Genomic DNA, 25,813 nt, shown 5'->3' with positions numbered 1-25,813 from the left:
TTTCTCTGAATATTCATCGAAAATTTGAGTCTCCAATATACTATGTCGTTCTCCCCTCTCCCTGGGGCTATACTCTATCAAATATGCACGTCTAAATATAGTAGGCAAAATATCAAAATGATGGCGAATGCTGAACAAATCAATCTTCTGCCGCTAAACATTGAATAAAGAAAACAAAATTTCCGTATTACGGCAAAAGTGGATACTGATATACATGCCTATCGGAGTTAAGTATACCAATTTTCATTCATCTTCCCCCATAGAGTGATAAAAGAACCCTTTCATGTGTAAACAACCCAAAATTGTTTATTATTATTACGCAGTATAGAACATCCTTCATACTACACACGTTCAATAAAATTTTAAATCAATACGCACATTGCGCTTAAAAGCTTTCGTGTATATAGAATATATACTAAGTTTTAGGGAGTGTTTTATCCAGTTGTCCAAAATATTTTTGCGTCACAATGTATGTGTGCACGTTCAGGTACACAGAGGAAAATATGGAGATAGAATATGAGAGGCAAGAGGTTCGTTTCGGATTTATATACATTTTTTTAGGACAGAATTCGTTTAATTTCTTCGGCCTTGCAGTGTTTCAAACCTTCAAAATTTCACCACAGACAGTACACGAGATACCACGTTAATTGAAATTTCATTTTCAACTATGATTCGCTAGAGTTGTTCTTCTGCAAAATGGTATGCTGTTCTTCGTATTTTTATGAAACGACTTACTCAGTGGCCTCCAATTTCTTACTAATTCACCCAAAAAAAAGTTCTACGTTTCAATCGCCCAAAAACACGATAAGACCAATGGTTTACTTATCCGTACACTATGTACATTAAAAACGTACAGTAAATGTCCGACAGGCAATGACGTTTAAATGTTTATTTTAGAATAAAAGCAACTTAATTCATGATTCGTAATCATATCACATCATCTACATTGATGGCTTCTGACGAGAAAACAAGCAAAAAAATAAAATAAAAACTGTGCACTGGATTTGAACCCGCCACCTCTTACTTGTCAGGCTCAGACGTACTAGCTGAACTAACAGGCTGCTGAGAAGAGTGAATGTAATTTCGAACAGCTTATAATGTACGGTTGAAAAGCATAGTGAACCATTTATTGGGCCAGTAACATGGTTGTGTTTTTTAAGTTTCCGTTTCTAATTATCAAAATGTTTGTCGATTTTTTTAAATTTTAATAAAGCTTTATTCTGCAATTGAATTTTTCCCAACTAATCCCAACTAATCCCAACTAAATATGCCTTCGGCTCGGATATGCAAACTCTCCACTTGTCAAAATAACTGTTTCCAAAGCTTGTTGCTTATAACCACACTTGTGAGTTCGGCTCGTATCACAAAATTGATCCCTCATGAAATGAACTACCTCCGCAGCATCCAATGTAATCTACTATTACTTAACAAATCTATGCATTGCCTAACCACATCAAAATTAACTTGTTTGAGGATATACAGTGTCGTAGGCGTCTCACGTGTCAAATATAGAAATCACAATTGTCACCTTATAAGTAAGGATTAATCGTACAGCAGTGTAAGGATCAAGTGGATCAAGTGTACATCGATGTACGGATAAAACTCCCAAAAACACGATAAGACCAATGGTTTACTCATCCGTAAATTGTACATTTGAAACGTACTTTCTACGAGTTACTCGTTAAAATTGGGCGATTTTAATGTACATCCAAAATCTCATTTTTTTTGGGTGTTGTTCAATTCCTTTTATGCATGACCTTGATAGAATAGTGGCTCATTAAAAACTCGATAGATTGCTCCATTTCATTAACATGTGTGTCGTTATAGTCACGTCGAAGAATAAAACAAACCGAAATTTTGCCTCGTCTTGCAATATAAACTACCTAAGATAGTACTAGTACTAGTACTAGTACTATACAGTACTAGGAACTGCAGGTCTAATACGTGAAACGGCAAACAATTGATTTTTGAAGATTTTTCAGAATTTTCGAATTGAAATCACGCGCTGCTACTAGCATGAACGTAGAAAATATTCAGAGGCTGATGAAATCACAGTACGGCACCCCAAAAACCGCTCAAAAATAGTTTTTTAAGCACTGCCATGAGCCATCAGTTTTAGAGAAGTCAGGAATATTACGAGAAACATTCGACAACTTCTAGAAATCATCTATTTTAGCAACTGCTAGTCATCTCTAGTCGACAACGACGACCAAAATAAGCGGTAGCCTCTGGTTGTGGTTCCTTTACATAGCTAAATGTATGATGAAAGTAATGAAGTAAAATAATTTGTAACCAATACATAAACGAAGTAATAGATCTAGGGTATCATCCATAAATTACGTTCATTTTTTTCAGTGCTGCCAACAGAGTTCATTCATTTATTAACTCTTTTAATATTCGTTTTCTTGAGTCAATTGTGGGATTCTACCCCCAAATTAAGGGAATATTTTGCGCATATTTATCGAATCATTAATGAATAAAATCTGCTGGCAGCACTGAATAAAGTGGACGTCATTGCGACAAAATAATGAAGATCGATTGCTCATCATTTTTAAAGAACATACACAGGGCTTACTTGTCTTTGGATGTTAAAAATTTTATTCTAAATCTCTAGAGAGCTTAAAGCTCAGAACTATCAAGTCGGCAACTAATTTAGTTTCGGTATTTTGGTTAAGCACAACAGTACTGAGTTTTAAATTTAAAAAAAAAAAAACCTTCAAGAACCAGGAATGTCTATAAAAAACGATTCCAATTAAACTTCAGATTTTCCTCCGTGCCATACTTGATATCCCAATCCCTTTTATTTAATAAAAATTATACGAACTTTGACTGAGTGTATGTACGTACATTAAGGGAGAATGATAACAACAACAAAAAAAAAAAGAAAGGAGAGAAACAACAGACACATATAACATCATCATAACACGGAATATATAATATACGGAAAGTAAAAGATTGATATCACATTTATAGTGTAGCCACGTGGGATTACGAGTTCGTGTATACAACATAAGTCAGTCAATATTTTACGAATATGTATCGAAAACATTGAGTCGTAAAGGGTAGAAGACGAATATAGAAAAAAAAACAGGAAAGATACTCAAGAAAAACAGTTTTAATATGTGATGACCTGAAGATAGATGGATACAAACCCGTCCGTTATCCAATACACACACGCAATCCCCCATATATCGAACATGTATCTTTCATTCAAACCACACCACAACAAAACTGAAAACATTTTCATTCAAATATTGATATTTACCTGCTTAAACGGTCTCATCGCACCATTTATTCGCAACGAATCGGCTGCTATTCCTGCAATACCTTCGCTCGGTTCCCGCAATTGCCGTAACGAAACACTTGGTGCTGTTTGCGAATGAATGCATGCATTACTATGACTGCCGCAACAAATGCTACTCGCCTCCGGTTGCGAACTCTGTCGTATAATGCGAGAACCAGACGTTGGTGAACCGGTTATTAGAACGGGTGGTGGTATGTGCTTATATTGCATGTTTGGTGAAATTGGTGAAAGACGAACGGCATTACTGCGCACACTCTCTCTTGAAATGGATCTCGCTAAATGAAATGAAGACACAGGGGTAGTGGAGGCACGTCGTTCACAGCTTCGACAAGCACGACATCTCATGTGCGGTGATAGTTGATTATATCCACTCACCGAGCTGCGATGTCCACTGCGACCGGCATTCGATATGGATATGACTGGCGTTTCGAGACGATATTGTACGTCGATGTCGGTTATTGATGTTACAATTGGATTCGATTCACTGTCCTCTATGCTGGGTCCACTTTCTTCGGAACAGCCGTGCGTTTGTGACAAATTTGGACTGGTCAAATATGTAGATGTTCGATCTTGGCGCATCAGCACCGGTTTAGAGGATGTGGGCCCATTTATCGAGGCCATTTTTGATTGGCACAACGGTGATGTGCCCGGAACTGCTATGTTATGGCTTGATGTTGCTGGCACCAGCAATGATGCCGTTTCGGTGGTTTCGTCACCACTGCCATAGCCGGAATTTGCTGTTGCTTCGATTTCATTTTGGTGAGACATTTTTTATCATATTCTGAAATGGCAAGCGGAATTACTTCATTACACACGAGACGATCCACTATGTCTTATTTATGGAGATATGGAAAATTGAGAAAGATATTTCAGAAGTCAATGCAACCCTTTACACTAACGAAAAAACAATGTAACCAAATTCTGCAGGATTGTGATAAGCTTCATTCAACATTATGGAAAATAATCCGTCGCATCATGAATCAATCTGACCTCTATGCAGCACATGAGAGGAATTAGTCATGTGCCGAGGACAAATAAGTTAAGAACTTTTAGAAACGGCTTAGTTATCGACAACGATGATAACAATAAGCGATTAGCTCAAGCTAATTAATGTCCTCTAAAATAATGCAATTTTTAGTAAAATTTCAGAAAAAAGAAGTACAAGATTCGGTACTTGAGACTGAGACCACCGAAAAGATCATTTTAATCATTTCTTTACCTTTCAGACGCTCGGCCGAGCATACATCCTTGACTAAGTGTTGTTTTTAATGAAAGGGAGAGATGGCGTTTGCATCGAACTTTCATGCTGCTGCGATTATAATTTGGCTAAATGTTTGTTATACCTTTACCTTGGGAATTTAGAATTGACATTTGTGGGACTTTTACCAAGGTAGATACATAGTGTAGAGTTAATGCCCATGCCCAAGGTAAATACATAGTGGAGAGGTACTGTCATGTATAACCGAATCAGATGTGCGGTGCCACGAAAGTTCGATACATACACCGTCTCTTCCTTTCATTAAAAACAACAAGTTTCTCTCTACCCATCTGTGTTGAGATGAGCACAACATTTTGTAAAACCCAAGTAAATCATAGTTTAATGCTCGACCGCGCATCTGAATAGCATTACCTCCGCACTATATATACCTTGACTTTTACCTAGTAGATTCCCCCTCGCTAGCGGATGACTGACAACATTTTAATACCATTGGGAAACAAATCTAACAATGAGGAAGTGACGGTTGAACAAGCTTAACTATTATTCGGATAACCATACACTGTAAGCTTGGCATATTTCCTAGTTGGATATCAAATATTATAATCACATTAATATTAAATGTGTTGGTAGTTAAAGCTAGCATTTATATAACTCGTCATGAACTTCTGATTAGAGGAATAATTATTTAAAAAAGAGTCGGAGATTATTATATATACCCTGGCACCCCATGATATGTACATGATCATTTATGTGATTTGCAAAATGAAATCATGAAATTCGGATGAAGCGCATGTTTGTTTATTTATAGAGCATAATCTAATATGCAATTTTTGCATGACTCTACCTAATTTACTATGTACATACGTAAATGTATAAATCTGGTATAAGCTAAGCATGGCATATATACATCTCTAACCAAACAGTACTTTTCGTGTGGAAAATGTAAATTCATTGGTGATGCGGTTGATATTGCTCAGTGTTTTTAACCCATAACATTTGCCAGTGATACTTTTAATTAAAATGTTTCTCTTCATTTGACTCTGTACATTTACTTTTTCCAGTAAATTTTTATGGAAATCGCCATGTGTCCAATTTACGCTTAGCATTGGGTGTCAATAGGTTTTTTGACCTTTGTCGCTCTGAGATTTAAAAAAAGAAACATTCGTGCACAGTTGTGTTTGCTATTAACGAATGCGGGGTTGGATGGGGTAAATAACACCGTCTTACCAAAATTGTTAGCATTTTTGGCCACTCGAGTCACAGATGACATCGATGAAGATTCATTTTTAACCTATCACAGACGGCAAGCATATGACCAGTATTATTATCGGGTCTATTACTTCCATCGATCAAAGTATTTTGAATCTGTTGATTGCAAATCTTGTACTTCGATTTTTTAAAACATCCATTTGACTACATAAAGGACCATATTATCCAGAGTTTGTCATTATTTTTGTAGTCGTTATCGATAACAGATGAATAGCCGTATGTTACAGGAAAATTTTGCTAGCCCACAAAATACACCGTCGCACATGTATTAAAATATTGTTAAAGACTCATTTGACATGTATGGATTGTACGACCCTAAAGAATAAGGAGCTCCATTTGTTTATACGAGAACATAACAAGATTGTAATGAAAAAGATATATGTTATTGACTTCACATGAGAACATTTGCTTACTAAATAGTTATTTATACAACCGAGTGATAAATGCTTTTTTAGGCACTAGTTATATACAACGTTTTTCGCAATAAAGGCAATGGAAAGTCCTACTTTTCGTCACTTGTTGCCAAAATAGAGTTTTTCGAAACAAAGTATTGTCAACAGATTATTCCCTTGACTGAAAGTCATGGGTCTTATGGATGATAAACACCCTAAAATGTTTGTCACACAATGTTTACTAATATGATTGAAAATGCATGAATGTATGACCAAAAACCTTAAATATAGAAAATGTTTGTCACACTTTGATGATTCCTTGATAACACGATAACTTGACTAATTCTCAACGGATTTCCAAAAACTTTTTTTTAATCGACGGGGAATTGACGGTCGGGTGATCTTAGAGATATTCCCAAAAGAATTCTTGTCTCGTCCCTTGATAACACGATAACTCGAGTAGTTTTCAACGGATTTCCAAAAACTTTTTTTTTATTTCACGGGGAATTAAATTCCTCGGGTTAAGTTCGAAGATGGATCGTAATGGATGGGTGATCTTAGAGATATTCCCAAAAGTATTTTTGTCTTGTCGCTTGATTCCACGATATCTCGAGTAGTGTTCGATGGATTTCCAAAGACTTTTTATTAATCGACAGCGAATTAAATTGATGAGGTTAAGTTCGAAGTTGGTTCGTAACGGACGGGTGATCTTAGAGATATTCCCAAAAGAATTTTTGTCTTGTTTCTTGATAACACGATAACTTAAGTAATTGTCAACGGATTTCCAAAAACTTTGTTTTAATCGACGGGGAATTGAATTCCTGAGGTTAAGTTCGAAGATGGACTATAACAGACGGGTGATCTTAGAGATATTCTCAAAATAATTTTTGTCTTGTCGCTTGATTCCACGATAACTCGAGTAGTTTTCTATGGATTTTTAAAATGTTTTTTTTTTAATCGACAGCGAATTAAATTGCTGAGGTTAAGTTCGAAGATGGGTCATAACGGACGGGTGATCTTAGAGATATTTACAAAAGAATTTTTGTCTCGTTCCTAGATAACACGATAACTTCACGTAATCCTCAACGGATTTCAAAAACTTTTTTTATTAGACGGGGAATTCCATTCCCGAGGATAAGTTCAAAGATGGGCTATAACATAACGGTCGGGGGATCTGAGAGATATTCCCAAAAGAATTTTTGTATCGTCCCGTTATATTATCGTGTTTAAGTTGAGTAATTCTTAATGGTTTTCCATAAAAGAAAATTATAAATACTAAAAAAGAAATACTGGAATAATATTTTAGGATTTATTCAAAAAAAAAAATTTGTGTAATATCTTGGTATCGATGATAAGAAAAAAATTAAAGTTTGGACGAGTGTGAACTTTGCGTCCAGAGCGAAGCGAGGGCCGTAATCACACGAGTTCCATTGAGAAATTCGCTCCTTTCTAGGGTCTGTTAGCAGACAATAAAGCTTAAGAGGCATCGGTGGTTAGCTAAAATTGTAGTATTAATCAATATAATGGAAAAGCTCGCACACGTTCGGCTGGGTGTCTCTCACAGAGAGACAGTTGGAAAAATTGTCATCAATAGTAATAAATTAACATATAAGTTACCATTGTACTATAGCATACCAATAAAAGGTGTCAAAACATGGTCTCATTCTTCCATGTTTTTATTAAAAAAAAAACTTTACCAGCTCTAAAAAAAGTGAGTGTAACGAAATTTTCATACGCTGCTTAGTTTTCTCATGGTTGGTCAAACTGCTACAATCAATACCCTCTCTAGCAAACAAACTACTTTTATTAAGGTGGTAAAAGAATCAAGTAGCTTTTACATGTAAATTACAGCGTAGTTAGTCAAAATGTAGAATAGTGTTTGTAAAATACAAAGAAATAAGGTGTGAATTTGACACAGAGAATTGAGAGTTTGGTTGCTAGAGAGAGTATTGCTACAACCTAATCTGTTTTATGTTGAAAGCTAACAATTCGTGGTCGTTATTGCAGTCGTACATACTTGAAAAATGATTCTGGTGGAAAGATATCATCAAAAGATAGTATTTAAAAATCACCAAAATGTATACTTTTCAGCAAAGCATCGATGCCTCTTAAGTACTGAAAATACGTATGAGCCATTTTGAAGTACGTGATATGAACGACGTTTTTATGTGGATTGAGAATATGTGGTATTTAAGTAAAGGGAATAAGAATCTCTAAGCTAAACTTTGCTACTGGACGCATACCCTTGTACTTTTATATAACTTTTAGAGTGGTTTTTTTGCTCAGATAACAAAAATTTTCTTGAGAAAATTAGTCAGTCAGTCAAGGGATCTGACCCATCCAAAAGATGGGGCCTAGTAGCTAGGTGGATTATAAATGTGGACTGAAAAACAGTAAAACGAAGAAGGTTTCTAAGCTATCTTCGTCTGGTGTACGTGACAAGCAATGAGTTCGATGATCGGAGAATAGCATTGTTGAGCGAAAATTGCAAAGCCACAGGGAAAATCATCCACAGAATAACCACAAAATGTATTGAATTGATGACAACAGTAAATGAATTTAATTTGGCTGGTGGTGATATTTCAAAAATGTAAAATGTAATTTCCGAAATTCGAATAGAAATTACGTTCGGGTTACCGCAGGTGTTCGATTTATTTGTTCGGTGATGAAGTTTTAACGTGAACAAAATTGAAATGTACGACACAATAATGTGAACGTGCATTGACGGTCGTTGCGGCTATTTTGTTGTACATATAAATATTTAGCTAAACGAATGCTTAATAGAGCAAACAACAAACATTTGTGCGATGTCAACTATCATAGTTGTTTAAGCAGGGAAAATACGAATCTGAAATATTTCGTACGTTGTGCACACTGATTGGCTCGAGGCTTAGTATTGGGAATTTGAATTCGGAATTCGGAAGAGTTTTTTTTCGGAATTTTTCCGAATTTTCAAATATTTTTAGAAATTAAATTCCCAAGAAAAGGCCATGGATTGGTTACCGCAACATATAACTAATCACTTCTCTTTAATTTATCGCTATAATGAGACGAAACCAGTGCGAAGCGGCTGCAAAAAAATATATCAAAAATTGGTTTCCACTTTCTCACAATGTATTCCAAACAGCGCGCTTTATCCTACAGATCCTTCTACCAAATTAAGTCTATCAGGTCTGACTACTTCCACGTTCGCCTTAAACTGGTATAAACTCTGGTTTTACTTCACACACACAATAGCGCGAACAAAAAAAAAACTTAAAATAATCCCTCCGTCTGTCGACACAATTTGTCAATGTCGCTCTCGATATAAGCTCTTTTTTATCCTCGTCTTCAATAAAATTATCCTCTTAAAAGCTTACATTTAACTATAGGCTCTTATATGGATGGATATTAGGGACTTGATATTATTGAAACGTTTATTTCAAAAAAACAAAATTAAAAGAGAAAACTTAGAACAGAAGTCCCGTGTTCCGTGGCTGAATGATGGTTACGTAAATAAAATTTCTACTTAGGTATTTCATACCGACAGTCATCGTGTCATCATCATATTTAGACTCTAAAATGTTAAAACCATTTCAATAAAACTGAATGAACCGCAAACGAAATGTTTATTTCGTTTTCTTAAAATGTGTCCCAGTTCGCATTTAAGCCGTGCGCTAGTCTTCTTCCGGTGTACGTTTTTAAAGCGATTAATATTATAGGAAAATGATGACTAAGGAAATGTCTGTGTAAAATCCTCCCGTGTCATAAAAATATGTACTGAAGGGTAATGTAACGATTATGTTGAAAACGTGTTACGGTCTTGATGACTTTCATGGAGCAAAACGTTTTATGTGAAGCGATTTTTCAATTCTATTTTTCATGTTTTTATTTATGCGTAAAGTTGGTATGCACGAAAATTGTTAGATTTTTATGACGCAACTCTGCTCATGAAGTAAGTAAGTTGCTTATAAAAGAAATGGCAGGGATTGCTGATGTTGCGTCGACCAGGATTTGTGTAGCAAAAGTTTTATGAAATAGGGAACGTCAGATTTTCTGAACAGAAAATCCAAACGAAAACACGACAAGACGTTGACATCATCACATTTTCAAATGCTTATCGCTCGGCACATATTGGTCCGATTGAGAAAACAATTAGTTTACCGGACTCATGAGTTCATGCGCTACACATTGTGATTTGTTTAATTATAACCTTTACAGTCAGAATTTAATCTTTTTGCAGTGAATCTGTCAAACTAGCCCTTTCCATTAGCGTTTCCAATAGTTGGAAAAAAAATCCGTTTTCAAAGAAATTTTCATGTCATTTGCTATCGCACAGTGCGACTGGAAAATATTTGATTGATTTTGTTGACTGAGCGGGAGAGAGATTACGGCTTGACTTCTCTTTTCTCTATTCAATCAAAACTCTACCTATAGAGAACGATTCACTATCTCACTGAAAGATGTCGCTGCAACAAAACTGATGTTATCAGAAAAATAATTAATTTTTTACTCGACGGATTTTAGTCAAATAAATGCCATCGTGTAGCACATGCCCTCAGGACTATGGAACGGCAATTATTTTTTAAATCGGTCCTATATCGGCGGTTCTGCGTCACATGATAAGAGAGTCGGATTTTCCGTTAAAAAATATGTTCTAGCCTTAAGGGCCGTCATTGGGAAATGACAGGACAGTTTCCCGAAAATGTATGGACAATTTTATCACAAAAATTCACCGAAAAGATTCAAAGAAACTCACCCATGATGCTTTCCATTGTATTCGTGCACCGTCTCTTTAGGTCCCCAAGGCATATTTAAACACTAAAACACTTTTTACTCGATGCAAAAACAAAATTTTGTTTTTTGTTTTGTCGCGATAAAACACAGAAAATATTTCGACACAACTGTGACACTCCGCTATTATAAGGACTAGAATGAATGTTTGCTGTGTTCACTTCGGCGGTAAAATATTTTCGTTCAAAAAAGTGTCCGACACTTCAACAATGGTAGACATTTATTAAAATTGTAACCTCTCCCACTTCTTTAGTAAGCTAACAAGACTTCGCTGAGTCTAATTATACCACCTCTTCGAACAAAAATGTCGGCTGAGCTCTAATAATTCTCCGCTGAGCTTTGACAAACCTCTAATGAGTTCTAATAATTCTCCGCTAGGCTTCAGTAAGAGTCCCTCAGACCTTAGCACGTTGTAGTAAGGCAATGAAGCTAAGCGAACACTCAATAAGCATCAGCGGATACCTAATAATTGTTGCTATGATTTAATAAGACTCCACTTAGCTTTGGCAGATCTCCGCTGAGTGTCCGATTCGCTCCATAAGCCTTCCTGAAACTTCCTTAGACCTAACGGACACTTCCTGAAGCCTAGCGGAGAATTATTAGAGCTCAGCGGGGGTTGGTTAAGCTCAGCGAAGAATTATTAGAGCTCAGCGGAGAATTATTAGAACTCAGCCGATATTTTTATTCAAAGAGGTGGCATAATTAGACTTCGCGAAGTCTTCTTAGCTTACTAAAGAGGAACGAACATTTATTTACGCTCAGCGCAGTCTTACGTGAGGCTAAATTTTTAATAAATGCTCTCCCATCGTTGAGAGAATGTCCGCTGAGCTCTCGTAAAGCTTTAAAAAATGGTCGATGAGCATTATTAAATGTATACGCTACCCTTTGTCAACCGTTTGATGATTGTTTTTAAATGTCCGACACTTTTTTGAATGAAAATATTTTACCGCCGAAGTGAACACAGCAAACATTGATTCTAGTACTTATAGTAGCGGAGTGTCACAGTTGTGTCGAAATATTTTCTGTGTTTTTGTCGCGACAAAACAAAAAAAAACTTTTTGTTTTTGCATCGAGTAAAAAGTGTATTAGTGTTCAAATATGCCTTGGCAACCTAAAGAGACTATGCCCGAATACAATGGAAAGCATAAGAGGTGAGTTTCTTTGAATTTTTTCGGTGAATTTTTGTGATAAAATTTTCCATACATTTTCGGGAAACTGTCCTGTCATTTCCCAATGACGGGCCTTAAGTTCTTAGTTCAGTGCTTTGGTAGGGGTCGAATACCGATTCTACCCAACAATGTGTTTGTAGACTACCTAGAGGAATTATCTATTGAGAGGGCCATTCGTCAGATTTTTTGAACGCTAAATCCCACACACAAATATGTGGGAGATTTAGCGTTCTCTAATAGAGTGCACAGTTACTCTACGTAATTCTAAGCAAAACCTTGCTCGCGTTAAAAGAGCTTTTATCTGTTGATATTTTCATGGACTCTTAATATTATGATCTTCATGACAGTGGCAGTTGGTATCAGAAGGAAACACAAACACAAAATTAGTCGTCCAAAAATATTTGTGACGAACCACATGCATTTTCCCTGTTTAATAAAAAAAAGTCTCCATAACACAGAAATGCTTTAAAGAATACTCGCCCGTTCATTTTCAGTAATTCTACGGCTTGAACACCTCTTCCATTTTACTAATTTATCAATTAGCTAAGCAGTTAATCACTGCAACGCAAATTCCAAAATGCATTCCGCTCTTCTACTTCATTTACTTGCGTAACACTTTGAGTCAAAGTTATAATTAACTTCTGAAACCATATTGAAGCCAGACGACTGCAGGCTTTATTTAACTTTATAACATTGTCTGATTTCGTATGGTGAAATTAATTTTCCCGGAATGGGATTCACCACAGTCACCACCACCATATAACAAACACTAGTTTTGCCTGTTACTCAAAACGTTCACCGCCATGACGATAACATTTTCCGATTTTCCACCATAGGTCACGTCACAATTTTTGAAATAGTTCAAAAACCTCCAGACAAACTTTATTGAAAACAATGGCAGGCAATGTGATTCCTTCGTGATTATTTTTGCGCATTTCAGCTATTATTTCCAAAGCACAAGAACTTCCAAGGCATATAAATGTTCTGTGATAGAACAATTTAGATTGTATTATACCATGTACGGTTTAGTATGCTTCATTGAATGCGATGCCATGAACGTACGAAGTTATATTTTATGTTTACGCTAACAATGTTGATTCGATTTGCATAAAATGCAAAACGCAAATTCACATAATTTACAGTCTGTATCCGTTTGTTTCGCATTCGACAAAGACTTTGCCAAATGCAATTTCAATTGGTTTTGTTACAGAGAAATCATTGTAAGAAAAAGCGTTACTGCAGGATTAATATAGAAACACTGACGATCGTTAGGGTTTTTATGGGGCCGATTTCAAGCGAAAGTTTACATTTAAAGAAAAAATTTCTCCATAATAAAATCGACTCAGGGCGTTAACGGGGAGAGATTTCCGATTAGTTTACTTCAACTGATCCCGTTGCATACAAATTCAAACTGAGCCAGTTCCCTCACAAAATTTAGCGCCCGAGATCACAAAAAGACATTTCCCAAATAAAAAGTTTTCGGTTCATGCATATCTCTCCTCAGTTAAGTTTAACTCGCTTCGATCAGAGCGAGAGTACTGAAGACCAGTTAATTATAACGTACCTTGATGGGGTTGTTATTGAATCGATTCTGATAAATTTTGTCGTCCTCAATGCAAGTTAAAATAACTGGTCCGAATTATATTTCCTTTTCTCTCGTCATAACCAGTCGATAGTATGAACCACATTTAATTTTAAAAGGTATCGAAGGTTGGTCATTATAATCCACTATAGCGTTATGATGAAAGGGAAAGAAATATTTTGACAAGTACCCCCAGACAACTTATAATAGACTGGTCTTCGGTCCTCTCGCTCTCAACGTAACATGTTGAAAGAGAAAGCAATATTTTGACAAGTACCCCAAGGCAAGTTATAATTAACTAGTCTTCGGTACTCTCGCTCTGATAATAACAGTTTATATAAAGCTGAAAAAGTGTGGGCATGGGACAGATGTCGCTACTCGAGCATTATTGATCTTCAATCTGCTCTTTGTTCGATGGTGTATCGTTTATTGCCAATGAAAATGAATAAAAAGTATTTTGAAGCCGATCCAAATAAATGTCTTCAATAAATTTCAATAAATTTGCATTCTAAATTCTACTCTACACTGGAACATAGCAGACGATCCGGATTTAACTTCTGTATAACGGAAGGACCTACAAAAACTACGACTCAAAAAATCTAAACTGAACAGAACTTTTGAGTTGGGAGGAAGTTTCCATATTTTGAGACGGTTTTGAGTATGAGGAGGTTGTTGAGGAGCAGTTTCTAGTTGCCTGAATAAATCACTTAAAGTTAAAATATCAGACTCTTTCTCGTCTTTCTCTGTAATTCATAACTAGACGTATCATCAAAAATAATTCTTCAAGGCGACGCCTAATTGTGTTCTATTAATCTACTGAATTGACTGCTCAACATAATCAACTCACAGTCAATAAATAAAAAGCTATATTAAGCTGAACGCTTTAACATTGCAATTGGATTTCAATTGCAATACCATCTGGTCAATCAAATGTTTTGAAATTAAAAGAAAAACTTACGTTCGATTAATTTCTAATTACGTTCGATCTATGTACGTACATAACCAATAACCACTTCCGCTTCTGATTCTTCGTTTGCAACCAATACCACTACCATACCCCATGCGATACAGCCATGATATTATGTTACCAAATTGAATTTTTTCTCGGCCAGTTAGGTGAATCATTTTTTTTCCGCCATTTCGCTAGGGTATTTCAATTCCATTCTAACGAGTTTATATTTTACTGGTTGTGTGCCCTTGTTTCCATTCGAAATTTGATTTCACAATAAACACAAAATTCCAATATTGTGGCAAAGCCACAGAGGCTTTGGCTTTATTTTTTAAAAACCCACACCATGCCGTACAAAAACTGGACTTTTGTGCAAATATAAACTCGGCAACTTAATGGAGTGCAGCTATTTTTTCCGATTATATGCACTGTGTGTACACAGTCTGAACACGTTGATCACATATGTTTCCAAACATGTAATAAGGACCATAACCCATCCAAATTATTATTTGTGTTTCTTTTCTGCAAGAGTAAAATTCGATCAAAGTAAAAAGTTGATTTTACGGCCACTCACAAAATTGGCTTTCGAATGGATGCTAGGCGAAATACCGAGTGAATGAAAATTTCAAATTAGTTTAAGTCATATTTTAACGTGGAGAGGTAAATGACTTCATTTACGTTCTGCACTTTAGTTTCTTTTGTGCAACTATATATTTTCCGGCGGCGTTGTGGTTTACTTTGGTAAATCAATCTGGCGGTTTTAGCAAGTTACAGTCACGAAAATAGTTGGAGCTCGAAAGTTGAAAATTATAAAATTTATTGCTTGTAACACTGATTTGTGATTTGGTTTGTGTTTTCATAACCAATTTTGGTAAACAAATATGGAAATCGAACTCGAGACTAGGCAATACAATGCACCGGATCGAAAAAAATCAACGAAGTAAATAAATTAGAAAATTTAGTTTTGTTTCAGTCTATTTCATTCACTCTATCTACAACATTTCGATGCAAGTGATCGTACATACATGCACAGCGTTGAAGCAGACAACGTTAACTTTCAGTTAATAAATAAAAGAGATAATAGAGATCTGATGACTTCGCCCCTCGAGATGACAGATTTTTTTGTAACAATCTGTTATCGGCAGCAACTACGATAATAAGTGATGAGCTGCGGTTAATATGGTCTGATGATTGTCAAATGAATGATTAAACAAATGAAGTACTAGATTTTATCTTACGCACAAGCCGCCAGCTTCAACAAAAGAAGTAACAGATTTAGATATTTTGTTTTAAGTTCTTTTGCAGTTTCTAAACAGTTCATATCTTTCGATCATTGACCTGATTTTGTATGTGTTTTTCACATCATGTTTGTACATAACAACAGATTAACGATTTCGGTAACGTTTTTCCATGTAGATCCATAACAAAGTACTACGCACGTAAATCCGTTTTCCTTACGTTTACATAACGACAATTCCAATCGTAAAATAAGGTAATTGTCGTGCTTGTGTAACACAGACATCTAACAATAAAGCATTTCGTTAAACATTGAAATGGATTAATGACACGAAACAAAAGTCAAACAAAGCGATTTTTCGTATAATAAGTTTAGCTTTCAACTGAATTCTTTTTTTTTTCGGGGGTGACATTTCCCATTACAATCTCTGTGTGACTTGAGGCGACAAACCATTTTCCTTTTAATATTTTTGTCGTCGAACAATATTTTCGTCCCCGTTTGTATGTTGTAGTGCATTGGGATATTTTAGCCAGAAACGTGCGTTTAATTAATTAGCACGACACGCAATCATTTCATTTATTCGAACAATTTGTCATTATTATTATGAAAAATATTTCATTTAGGCTTTTTGTTTGTTTTTTGTGCTGTTAGCACCATTTAAACTGCATAAATATTTTCTGACTCGGAGAGGTAGGGGCGAAATGAGATGTAGTGGTGATTTAATGTTACATTCTAAAAACATTGAAATTCATTTTTTATCTTGTGTGGCATAGTGGAACTAGTGTGAACAATACAATTTTCAACTTACAAAAAAAACTTACAAATTGAGCTATCGAGTGGAAAAAGGGCGAACTTTTCAAAAGTGATTTTTAAGAGTGATATCGCGAAATCTTCGAACAATCGGCTAGCATTGCCATCCGGATTTTTGACGAGTATGGTACCCATCGAATTCTTGCTTAATTACGAGTTCAACGAGGTATATCTTGTCTCTCTCGGAATTGTCGTTTTCGTGGTAGAGTTGTTTGAAAAATCGGTTGTTTTTTCAGATGGAAATTTTTCAGGCTGATTATCTGGGCCTGGGGTAATAAGTCGTCTACTTCGTTCAAATTTTAGTGGATTGTAGTGCTAGACTAGGCCAATCACATAAGCTATCAAAGCTGTTGACTGTACTGGCATCAGTGACTATATTAAGAAAAATTTTCTCTGACTAATCACGCCTGCGCGCCTCAGCAAACCTGACGGTTTAGGGTTCCATAGGATGGCTTAGGCTCGGTACTTCCTAAAAATATAAAAACTTGCCCTGGAGGGCTAAAATGTCACCTAGTACTTCAAAGAAATTTCGACCGGTTTTTTACCACTTTCACCTTAAATTTAATTTACAGAGTTTCTTGGTACCTCATCTTTCCAACGATTATTTTCCTGACTTTACTTCTAACATAAAATGCGTAATTGGTTGACTTTTATGAAGCAGCCGAGTTTATGGTCGGTTGGATACGTGTGGTAAATGCTCCTAGGACCTTGATCTACATTATGGAATAGTTTACTGTACCAAGAAAACTGAATTCACATGAGAGCGAGTCACCGAAGTACCCGATGGTCACTTTTTAGCAGAAATTCTCGTTTTCAAATGTTTCAAGCTCTACTTTCGACGCACTCAGCATGTAAAATCCGTTTCAAGTAAAAATGTAAAGTCTCGTTTTCGTGCTTTTATCGACCTCGCCTACGCCTCGGATCAACAAAATTCATACGAGAACTCTACTTTTCATCTTTTTATCGCTAGTCATGTTACCAATTTTTTCCTGTGAAAATTGATATGGTCATGTAGAGCACTACACAAGTGCACACAATTTGAAGTTAATCAGATTTCTCCTGTTTGAGTTATTGAAAAAAAAAACGATTTTAACGCCACCTCCCGATACCATTTTTCTAACAGCAATAGCGGCCCAACAGTGTTTTGAGAAAACTTTTTATTCGGATTATTTCTCAGGTTGGAATGAAGATTCATTTGAGCCATATATATAGTAAAATGGAATTGTTAAACTAGTGAAGTACAAGATTTTTTTACCGAACTGTTTAAATAAATAATATCAAAAGATATAACAGACTCGATGTATTTGCCTATTGTTTAATGTCAACAAAAGGAGCCATATGCTTCCCATCCCCTAACATAAATCTTACATCAATACCCACTATTTATAACTTGAAAATTTGTTGAATAATTTCACTAACGATGTTAATCACGAAGACTTACATAGACTTAGTAAACAAAATTTACACAATGTTTCTGCTGTGGTCCTTCGTGCTGAGCTTGTGAAAGGATTATTATTCTTTTCGTACTGTATAGACAATGCTGTTTAAACATCTAAACCGAAAACTTTTCCATTTTCAAAATAAACATTTTCTTTCAACACACAGCAGTGAACTCTTTCTCGTTTCTATTTTTTATACTTTTAATTGACATTAAATCGAAAATAAATTTTGTGGTAAAATGAAAAATTGGAACGGTCAGAAGAAGCTGAAATTAAAATGACGTGACTGAAATCAATAAATAAGAAAAAACTATACGATTTTCTTGCTAGATTTATTGTTCTGTTGGCTATATATACTTAACGGCGCGCTTTATTCGATGCTTGTTCACAAAACAATTTCGTTCGTATACGGAAAGGTTATCGATTAATTTTTGATCGCTGCTAGCTGATATGGCATTTATAATGAATCGGTAGCAATACAAATGGTTTTCGACTGGAAAAATATTTTTACGAGGTATACGAGTATACCTTAGTGGAAATATCTGTTCGCTTTTATGGGATATGGAAAATAATTTGAATATCAAAACTTTTAATCTTTTACAAAATCTGAAAATCTTATCACACGATTGGGGGAGTCTTTGGACAGGGTCGTAGCTGACTAGACGGTTCGGAGTTCATTAACGCTTCTCGATTATATTACACAGATAAGTGTGTTTTTAAGTAGTAGCTTATACATAATATTCACTTAGTCTTTAGTCAGAATTGTTCCCTTTTTTAAGAAAAATGTTCATTTGAATCCATTGGAAAATATCTCGCTTCGCTCTGGTCGTAAACATTGCTCTTGTTGGAACTTCCTGTTTTATTCCAGTTGTGAACACAACGTTTTCTGTTTGTGCGAGGTGTGATTTACCGTTTTTCTCCACGAAAGGGAAAGCATCAATTTCACCACACAATTTTTGAAAACACAAACAAAGTGTTTTCCCACGGGAGAGGAAACGGTGCACTTTTCTCACTAGAAATGTCATTCGACCCGGGCATGGAAATAATGTTTTCTTCCGGTAACCGATTCAAAATATTCCGGTGACCAAAAATGTAAAATTGACTTTAAGGTCATACATTCCCCAATCGGTTTGTTCTGCAAGGGTAACCACATTATCTCCATGCCCGACCAATCGTCAACAAACCGCAATTTTCTCATCACCTATTGAGGGGAGAAAATAAGGTAACTCATACCCCACATATGAAACGTATGTTGTACAAATCCTTTTCTCCCGTTCGCTGAAACTTCGGAAGCTTTTTTTGTGAAAAACGTTGTGTTTAATGGGGGTGACCACCCTCAAAATGAAATTTCTAATTTTGCTTCTCTCGTTGAACATTTGTTATTTAAATAACAAAGGATAAAAAGTTGAAAAGTATAGTTTTCGTGTGAATTTTGTTGATACGAGGCGAAGCCGAGGTCAATAAACCCACGAAAACTAGACTTTTCAACTTTTCTTCCCGAGTTATGTAATTGATTTTACATAATTTTGAAACCTAAACCAATTTTTGTGTTTCGCTAGGTGTATAATAGGCCACTTTCGACCCTAGGGAAAACAGAAGCATGTAAATAACTATTGTAGTTCGTGTGTAATGTTGTGTGCAATACTGTACTGTACATAACTCGAGGAAAAATGAAAAGTCACCTTACGTGCAGTTATTCTGCCGTAATTTCCATAAGAAACTTTTTCGAAAAATAAAACAAAACAATTCTCGGCTTCGCCTCTGATCAATTTCCACACGTAACTCGACTTTCAACCTTTTTATCTTTTGCAGAACAAAATTTTGTATGATTTTTTGTTTCTCTTATGCCCTTTTATCTCTCGAAATTTTATTAGATGGAGCGTCTAGCTACGGCACTGCGCTTGAACACAATCTTCGATTCGTGACTCAATCCCAACACGTTTCAACGAAATAAAATATTAAAAGAGAATTTTCAAGTTTCTCGAAAAGTATATACAATTAACAGTCATTCAAGCAATCATTGAAAAGTGAACACTCCAGCAAAAAAATCCCAATCATTTCTTTCCACTTCTCCACCTAAGTAATTTTTAAGAAATTTCGTAGGAAGTTTTGTCAAAATTTGTACATGTCTTTCATCCTGATTTTAAATACAATTTACATAATCTGACTTCAAATGTCAGGCACGTTTCTTTACCCCCCACACATTTAACATAAATTTTTTATTGAAGACGTTCGTTCTATTATACCACAATCTCATACCAACAAAAAACTATAAATGGAAATTAATTTCTCTTCTCGAAGAAAACGTAGAAAAAAAAGAAAGAAGAAAATGCCAAACGAATTTATCTAACCGCCAAAAAGAATCAATCAATCAAAATGTAATATGGAAATTTACGCAATAAATGTTGTGTATAGGCGGTATACGGGGAGGTATCGTCGAATATTTTAAAAATTCAGTAAGCAAATAAAGAGAACGATATTAGGCGTTTGGCAGTAGAAAGACACAAAAAATTGTTAGCATTCAGGCGTTTGAGGAAGTAAATTGATTTGCAAAGTGGAGATTTTCGATTCGATCAAACGAGATGGTGGGTGGAAGGAATTACGTTACCACTTTTAGACGCAAAGGTAAACAAATTTTAATATTAGCAAGATTGCAATGACTTCTTCCTACGATTTTTAAAATTCTCCGCACATAAAAATGGAAAATAAATTTGATTTTGCATTTACCTGGTATGTTAGGATTTTTGTGAGTTTCGATCCCCGCAAACCAAATATCCAAGTGGTGATGTTTACAGTGAGCTAGCAGATTGTAGCCATTAATAAAGTTGGCTTCAAACAATTGTACTAATTAATCTGAAATAGAAAGCAAAAATGAAAAAAAAAACTGGAAAGGTAGGAGGTTCTTTTTAACTATGCATGACTAGCGTTGGTGAGGAAACATGCTAAACCAACATAAAAATAAAATGGACAACCTCAGTTGTCACAGTCACTATTCGGCATTACCGTTTCTCTGTTTTCAAAGTTGTTAATCGATTCCCTAGTGCTAAAGTGCCCGTTCTATCCACTAGAAAACTAGTCCTCGATTTTGCAATTAAGATGAAACCTTTTATAGCCACCCACGGCGGTAGGAATAGATCGTTTTCAACATTCTATTATCGTAATAACAAAGTACACGACAAAATTAACGTTATGGTTGTATAGTCAAGGTGATATGATAAGCAATTAACAATTCCACGTCATTCCATTACGACTAATTCCCTTAATTTAAGTAATTAATTGAACATAAACTGTTCCGTTCATATGTCCCTTTCACAAGATTAAATAGTTTCAGACACCTCATTAATAACCTCCTGACCGGCACACTTAATGTTCGGATGGAGAGAAAGGCAACAATGTAATGAACCCCAACAAACTACCCAACTTGACCGTTATCCTTCGCAATAAAAATAAACAAAAAAAAAGTGTGAGTTTGTGTGTGTGCGGTGCACAACTTGAAGTACACTAAAACTTTTGACCCCCTCCTCCCAAGATACCATCCCATTCGCTTTATCTTTTCACTTTATGGTTACAAGATTCTTTTTTCTTTTATTTGAGGAGCCTAACATCTGTTGTTAATGTCTTGTTTTTGCGCTTTTGAATTCGTTGTATCCTTTTTTGCCGGTTGTTTATGTTTATGCAAACAATATGGCTAGATAGCGTGTAGTATAGATACATGTGGGATGTGTACAAGACCTTTTATAGATAGACGAATCAGTCAGAACGTGTGTACGGTTCTTACAGGATAAACAAAATACAAAAAAAAACATAGCAACGATTCGGCTGACTTTTTGACGAAAATAAGAAAAGAGGAAACCATTTATCTGAAAGTGATTTATGGCTCGGAGAAAGCTGTAACCACAAAGGATTTTTTTTCACGTTCAATTTGGAAAATCTTTTGATTTTCTTTTCTCATTTCGTTGTATCGCTTAACGGTCCATGATGTTACATGGTGGTTCGAACTGGTGTTTGTTATATTTGCCATGTAGACTTTTTCCACAACAAAAGGGAATCAACTTTGTGGTAAACTGACTCAATCAATGTTCAAACCAACAACATTGTTTTGAAACCAACATTTTATCGATTAGGAAAAGGCAGCGACTAGTTTGCGTTTTTTTTAGAATATCGAGAATTTTTAATAATTTCGTTGATTTTAAAGTATTTTTGGTAACTCTTCAAGAGTTTCAGGAATTTAAATCCTTGACAGTTCTTAAATTTTTAAATCTTGAGCATTTTCAAAAATTTCATTATTTTAAAAAATTTCGAGTATTTTCAAGAGTCACGAAAATAGGCGCTGAATTTATACGTCAGAGAAAGCTTTTGTCCTTTGTTATGATCTGTCAGTTTTTTCATTTTGCGATTTAGTATGGAAATGAAAACTAAAATTGAGATATCTTTGCTGTTTGAAGTGGTTTTTCATATTTTTTTGGACTAAAATGTTTTAAAATGTGTTCGGAATCGATTGACATTAACAGATTGTGTGAAAATATTTTTTTCTATTTTGTAAATGCTAATCGATTTCAAGCACATTTTAAAACATTTTGGTCCAAAAAATATGTAAAACCACTTAAAACAGCAAAGATATCTCAATTTTGGTTTTCCTTTCCATACTAAATCACCAAATGAAAAAACAAGTAGTGATTGTGCCAATTCTCGGACAAGAATGAGTCCTCGGACACCTATTGTTCTTTCATTCCGACGACTCATTCTTGTCCGAGGATTGGTACGCTCACCCTATAAAATAACAAAGGAGGAAAAAGCTCAATTTGAAATAAGTGAATTCGCCACTAATTGCGTGGATTTAAAATAGAAACGAAATCTATTTTATTAACTGGATCTGTTTATTGATATTATACCAGTGAAACAACGAGCGACAACTGAGTGATTACGAGTGTAATCCATTTATACCACACAGCCAGACCAAACGAATAAAGTTTCAGTGTGACCATTTTCCGAAAATTTATTGATCTAATTAAACGGAGCTTATACATCCTAACAAGATGAGACAGACGAGTTAAAATTTGTATATTAAAGGAAAGGGATTTAACACAACACCCACCCAGAACCATTTACGAGTGAAAACACACTGCAGAATTGGTATTTGCTAAGCATACAAGGTCAAATGAAAACTTATATCCATTTAGTCTATGGGGAAATTTGTAGAAGTTCTTCCCTTTGCATAAGGTGTGATATACAGCTTACATAAATAACAACAAGTTTCGGGACTCTGAAGTACACTAAAGTACACGATAAATGTGGTGGTCAATTCATTTGCATTCGAATAAGAGGATCGAAGTACATTGATTATAGATGTAAGCGAACTAGTGACGAAGTTATTTAATTTTAATTGGAATCGACAGTTGTGGTCATCCAAAATAGTACCACGTCGGGATTTGTCATACAATTTGGGCGACAGTTTTTAGGGGACGCAACCAACTCAATAACAATAACCACAGCTTGATATAAACAAATCCACGCCATTAGTCGTATAAATTTATACGTCAGAGAGAGCGGACTTCAATTATTGCGGACTTCCTCTATCCTAAGTCCTCTGTTATCGACAGTGAAGACAAAAAAATATGGAAAAAAAATAGCTAGGGCTGCCGTTGTAATAGCATAATCGAAAAAAAAATGTCAAAGAATCGAACATTAGAAATTAGAAACCGCAGAACTATTAACATATTTAATGATGATGACGTGATAAGCCAGCCGCAATGTAAAAGGTTAAAATGTTTCTCGGCATACCGACAAGTGAAACATTAATTAAGGTAATTGAACATCATAAATTCGAATAAGGTTCAGTTTCCATCAAAATTGACGAACAAAAGTTTCAGAAAACTTTTTCCATACAAATGTGTAGTTCAAAGGAGAACCTATCGCTCCAATTCCATCTAATTTGATCAATCCGTTTATTATGTTACAGACATGGAAAGTTTTCCCATTCATCTAAATAAAAATCAATTTTTGTTAGAAAAGTATTTTTCCGAGAAATGTTGCTTTATGTGCCCGGGAAATTCTTTAGACTATTGTGTCACAATTCTCTATTATATTCGATTCAACAATATTACTATAGCACAATAGAGATTTTCGGAAGAGCGCTTTCAATAGAGTTATTTATCTTGGCCGTTATTACTCTTCCATTAAGAGCAACGATTACATAAAGTTAACTGGCGCAGCGTCAGTATGCTTCACCTTTTACTCTCTCTTCTATCGGTTACAACAGACACATTAAACTTATAAGCCGCCAGTACTTTCTACAGGAGTACTAAACGTCCAACACGTGACCTGGAGCTTTTAAGCTTGTAGGTGTTGAGATTATTTGTTATGGTCACCAGGTCACGACTTCGAAGAAAGTTCACATTTAACAACAACTAACAATTCTGGTAATTTGAACAGGTTTCTTTTCAAAACATTCCACAATTTTCCACCACTAGATTGAAGTACTAGATTTAGCATTTACTTATAACATACACCATTGATATTTAGGTTGGTTTCACCATCAATATCAATATTTATTTCCTTTATGGATTGATTGTACTACGGATTTTTGCTCTTGATACGAATCGTCTAATTTAACTGAATATTTGACCAATTGAGAACCATCTGCATGAAGGAACCACTACTCGTAACCATAATCGGTATTTGTTCATTGAGACCATCCTTGCTCAGTATGCTTTGACACATATGCAAAAATGCACCAAGGACCTCACTATCATTTTGGCCTTTAGTGTTTCTCAACAGTTATCAAATTCTCATAACTAATAGCACCAAGAATTTTGATAACATTCGACTATCACATTATTCTACCTTTGGCCACTGGGAACCTCTTCCTAAAAACCATTCTGTCTTGCGGTTTCATAAACTAACATTTGCATTACACATAAAACCCGAACTTATTGGTATGTAACATGTAATGGAAATGAACTGAAACTGAAACATTCCAGACAATATGTTGATGTCGTACATGTACATGACGAACTGTGTTATAATCCCATTCCAAAGGTTCAAAAGTTCTGAACGGAATTTCGCCACAAACGTAGATACAAACAGTATAATGGGACACCGCATATAATAATATCCAATACATATTGTGCCTGTGCCTGTTTTGTTATGTTTAATTAGTGTTATTGCAAAGTTTTAATTACATTTGAGGAAAATTGACGTGGAAATAAAAGTAGGTTCGTTAACAACTTTTTATACCTTTTGTTTGATACGACTGTCGGAACGCAATGTTTTTACAGTCGTCGTACAGGATAATAGAAGTGGGTTGCAGGTTTTGAGGAAAATGTTTAATTGGAGCGGGAAATGTTATGAATGTGTGGCAGCGATATACTTAAAAACTTACAAATTGTTGGATGGCATACAACAATTATGCAATAATTGTTACAACATGCACAATTTCTGAATTGTCTAACAAAAGAGTTGCCGTGAATGCGGTGTACGGGTCGCTATTGTTCGATCCGATATATTGTTCGCTATTATTATGGAAATGTTGCGGGTACACTAAACATCAAAAGGACCATCACCGAGCGTATCAGATGCAATGTCAGTATGACTTGACCAAATGACTTTATTAGCCCAAATGTGTATTTAGCTATACAAACATATACAGAACGATGTGCGTAATGGTTAGT

General features: G+C 35.3%; 1 protein-coding gene across 5 annotated transcripts in view; it reads right to left on the bottom strand.

The window, feature by feature from the left end:
• LOC119076402 (small conductance calcium-activated potassium channel protein) overlaps positions 1 to 25,813 on the bottom strand; it is a 202,916-nt gene that overhangs the window by 126,460 nt on the left and 50,643 nt on the right. For 4 of the 5 annotated variants that reach the window (XM_037183121.1, XM_037183129.1, XM_037183120.1 and 1 more), the window contains exons 2-3: positions 20,871 to 20,996; positions 3,266 to 4,085 (exon numbers count right to left, since the gene is read on the bottom strand). In XM_037183121.1, coding sequence (XP_037039016.1) covers positions 3,266 to 4,072 — 807 coding nt within the window. In that variant the 5' untranslated portion in view covers positions 4,073 to 4,085; positions 20,871 to 20,996. The remainder of the gene's footprint in view (positions 1 to 3,265; positions 4,086 to 20,870; positions 20,997 to 25,813) is intronic. The other variant, XM_037183123.1, reaches the window with a different exon arrangement.

The sequence above is a fragment of the Bradysia coprophila genome, unplaced genomic scaffold, assembly GCF_014529535.1.
Source record: "Bradysia coprophila strain Holo2 unplaced genomic scaffold, BU_Bcop_v1 contig_232, whole genome shotgun sequence".
NCBI classification, from domain to species: Eukaryota; Metazoa; Arthropoda; class Insecta; order Diptera; family Sciaridae; genus Bradysia; species Bradysia coprophila.
The sequence above is the reverse complement of the archived record's forward strand: the minus strand, read 5'-3'. Positions and strand labels throughout refer to the sequence as shown.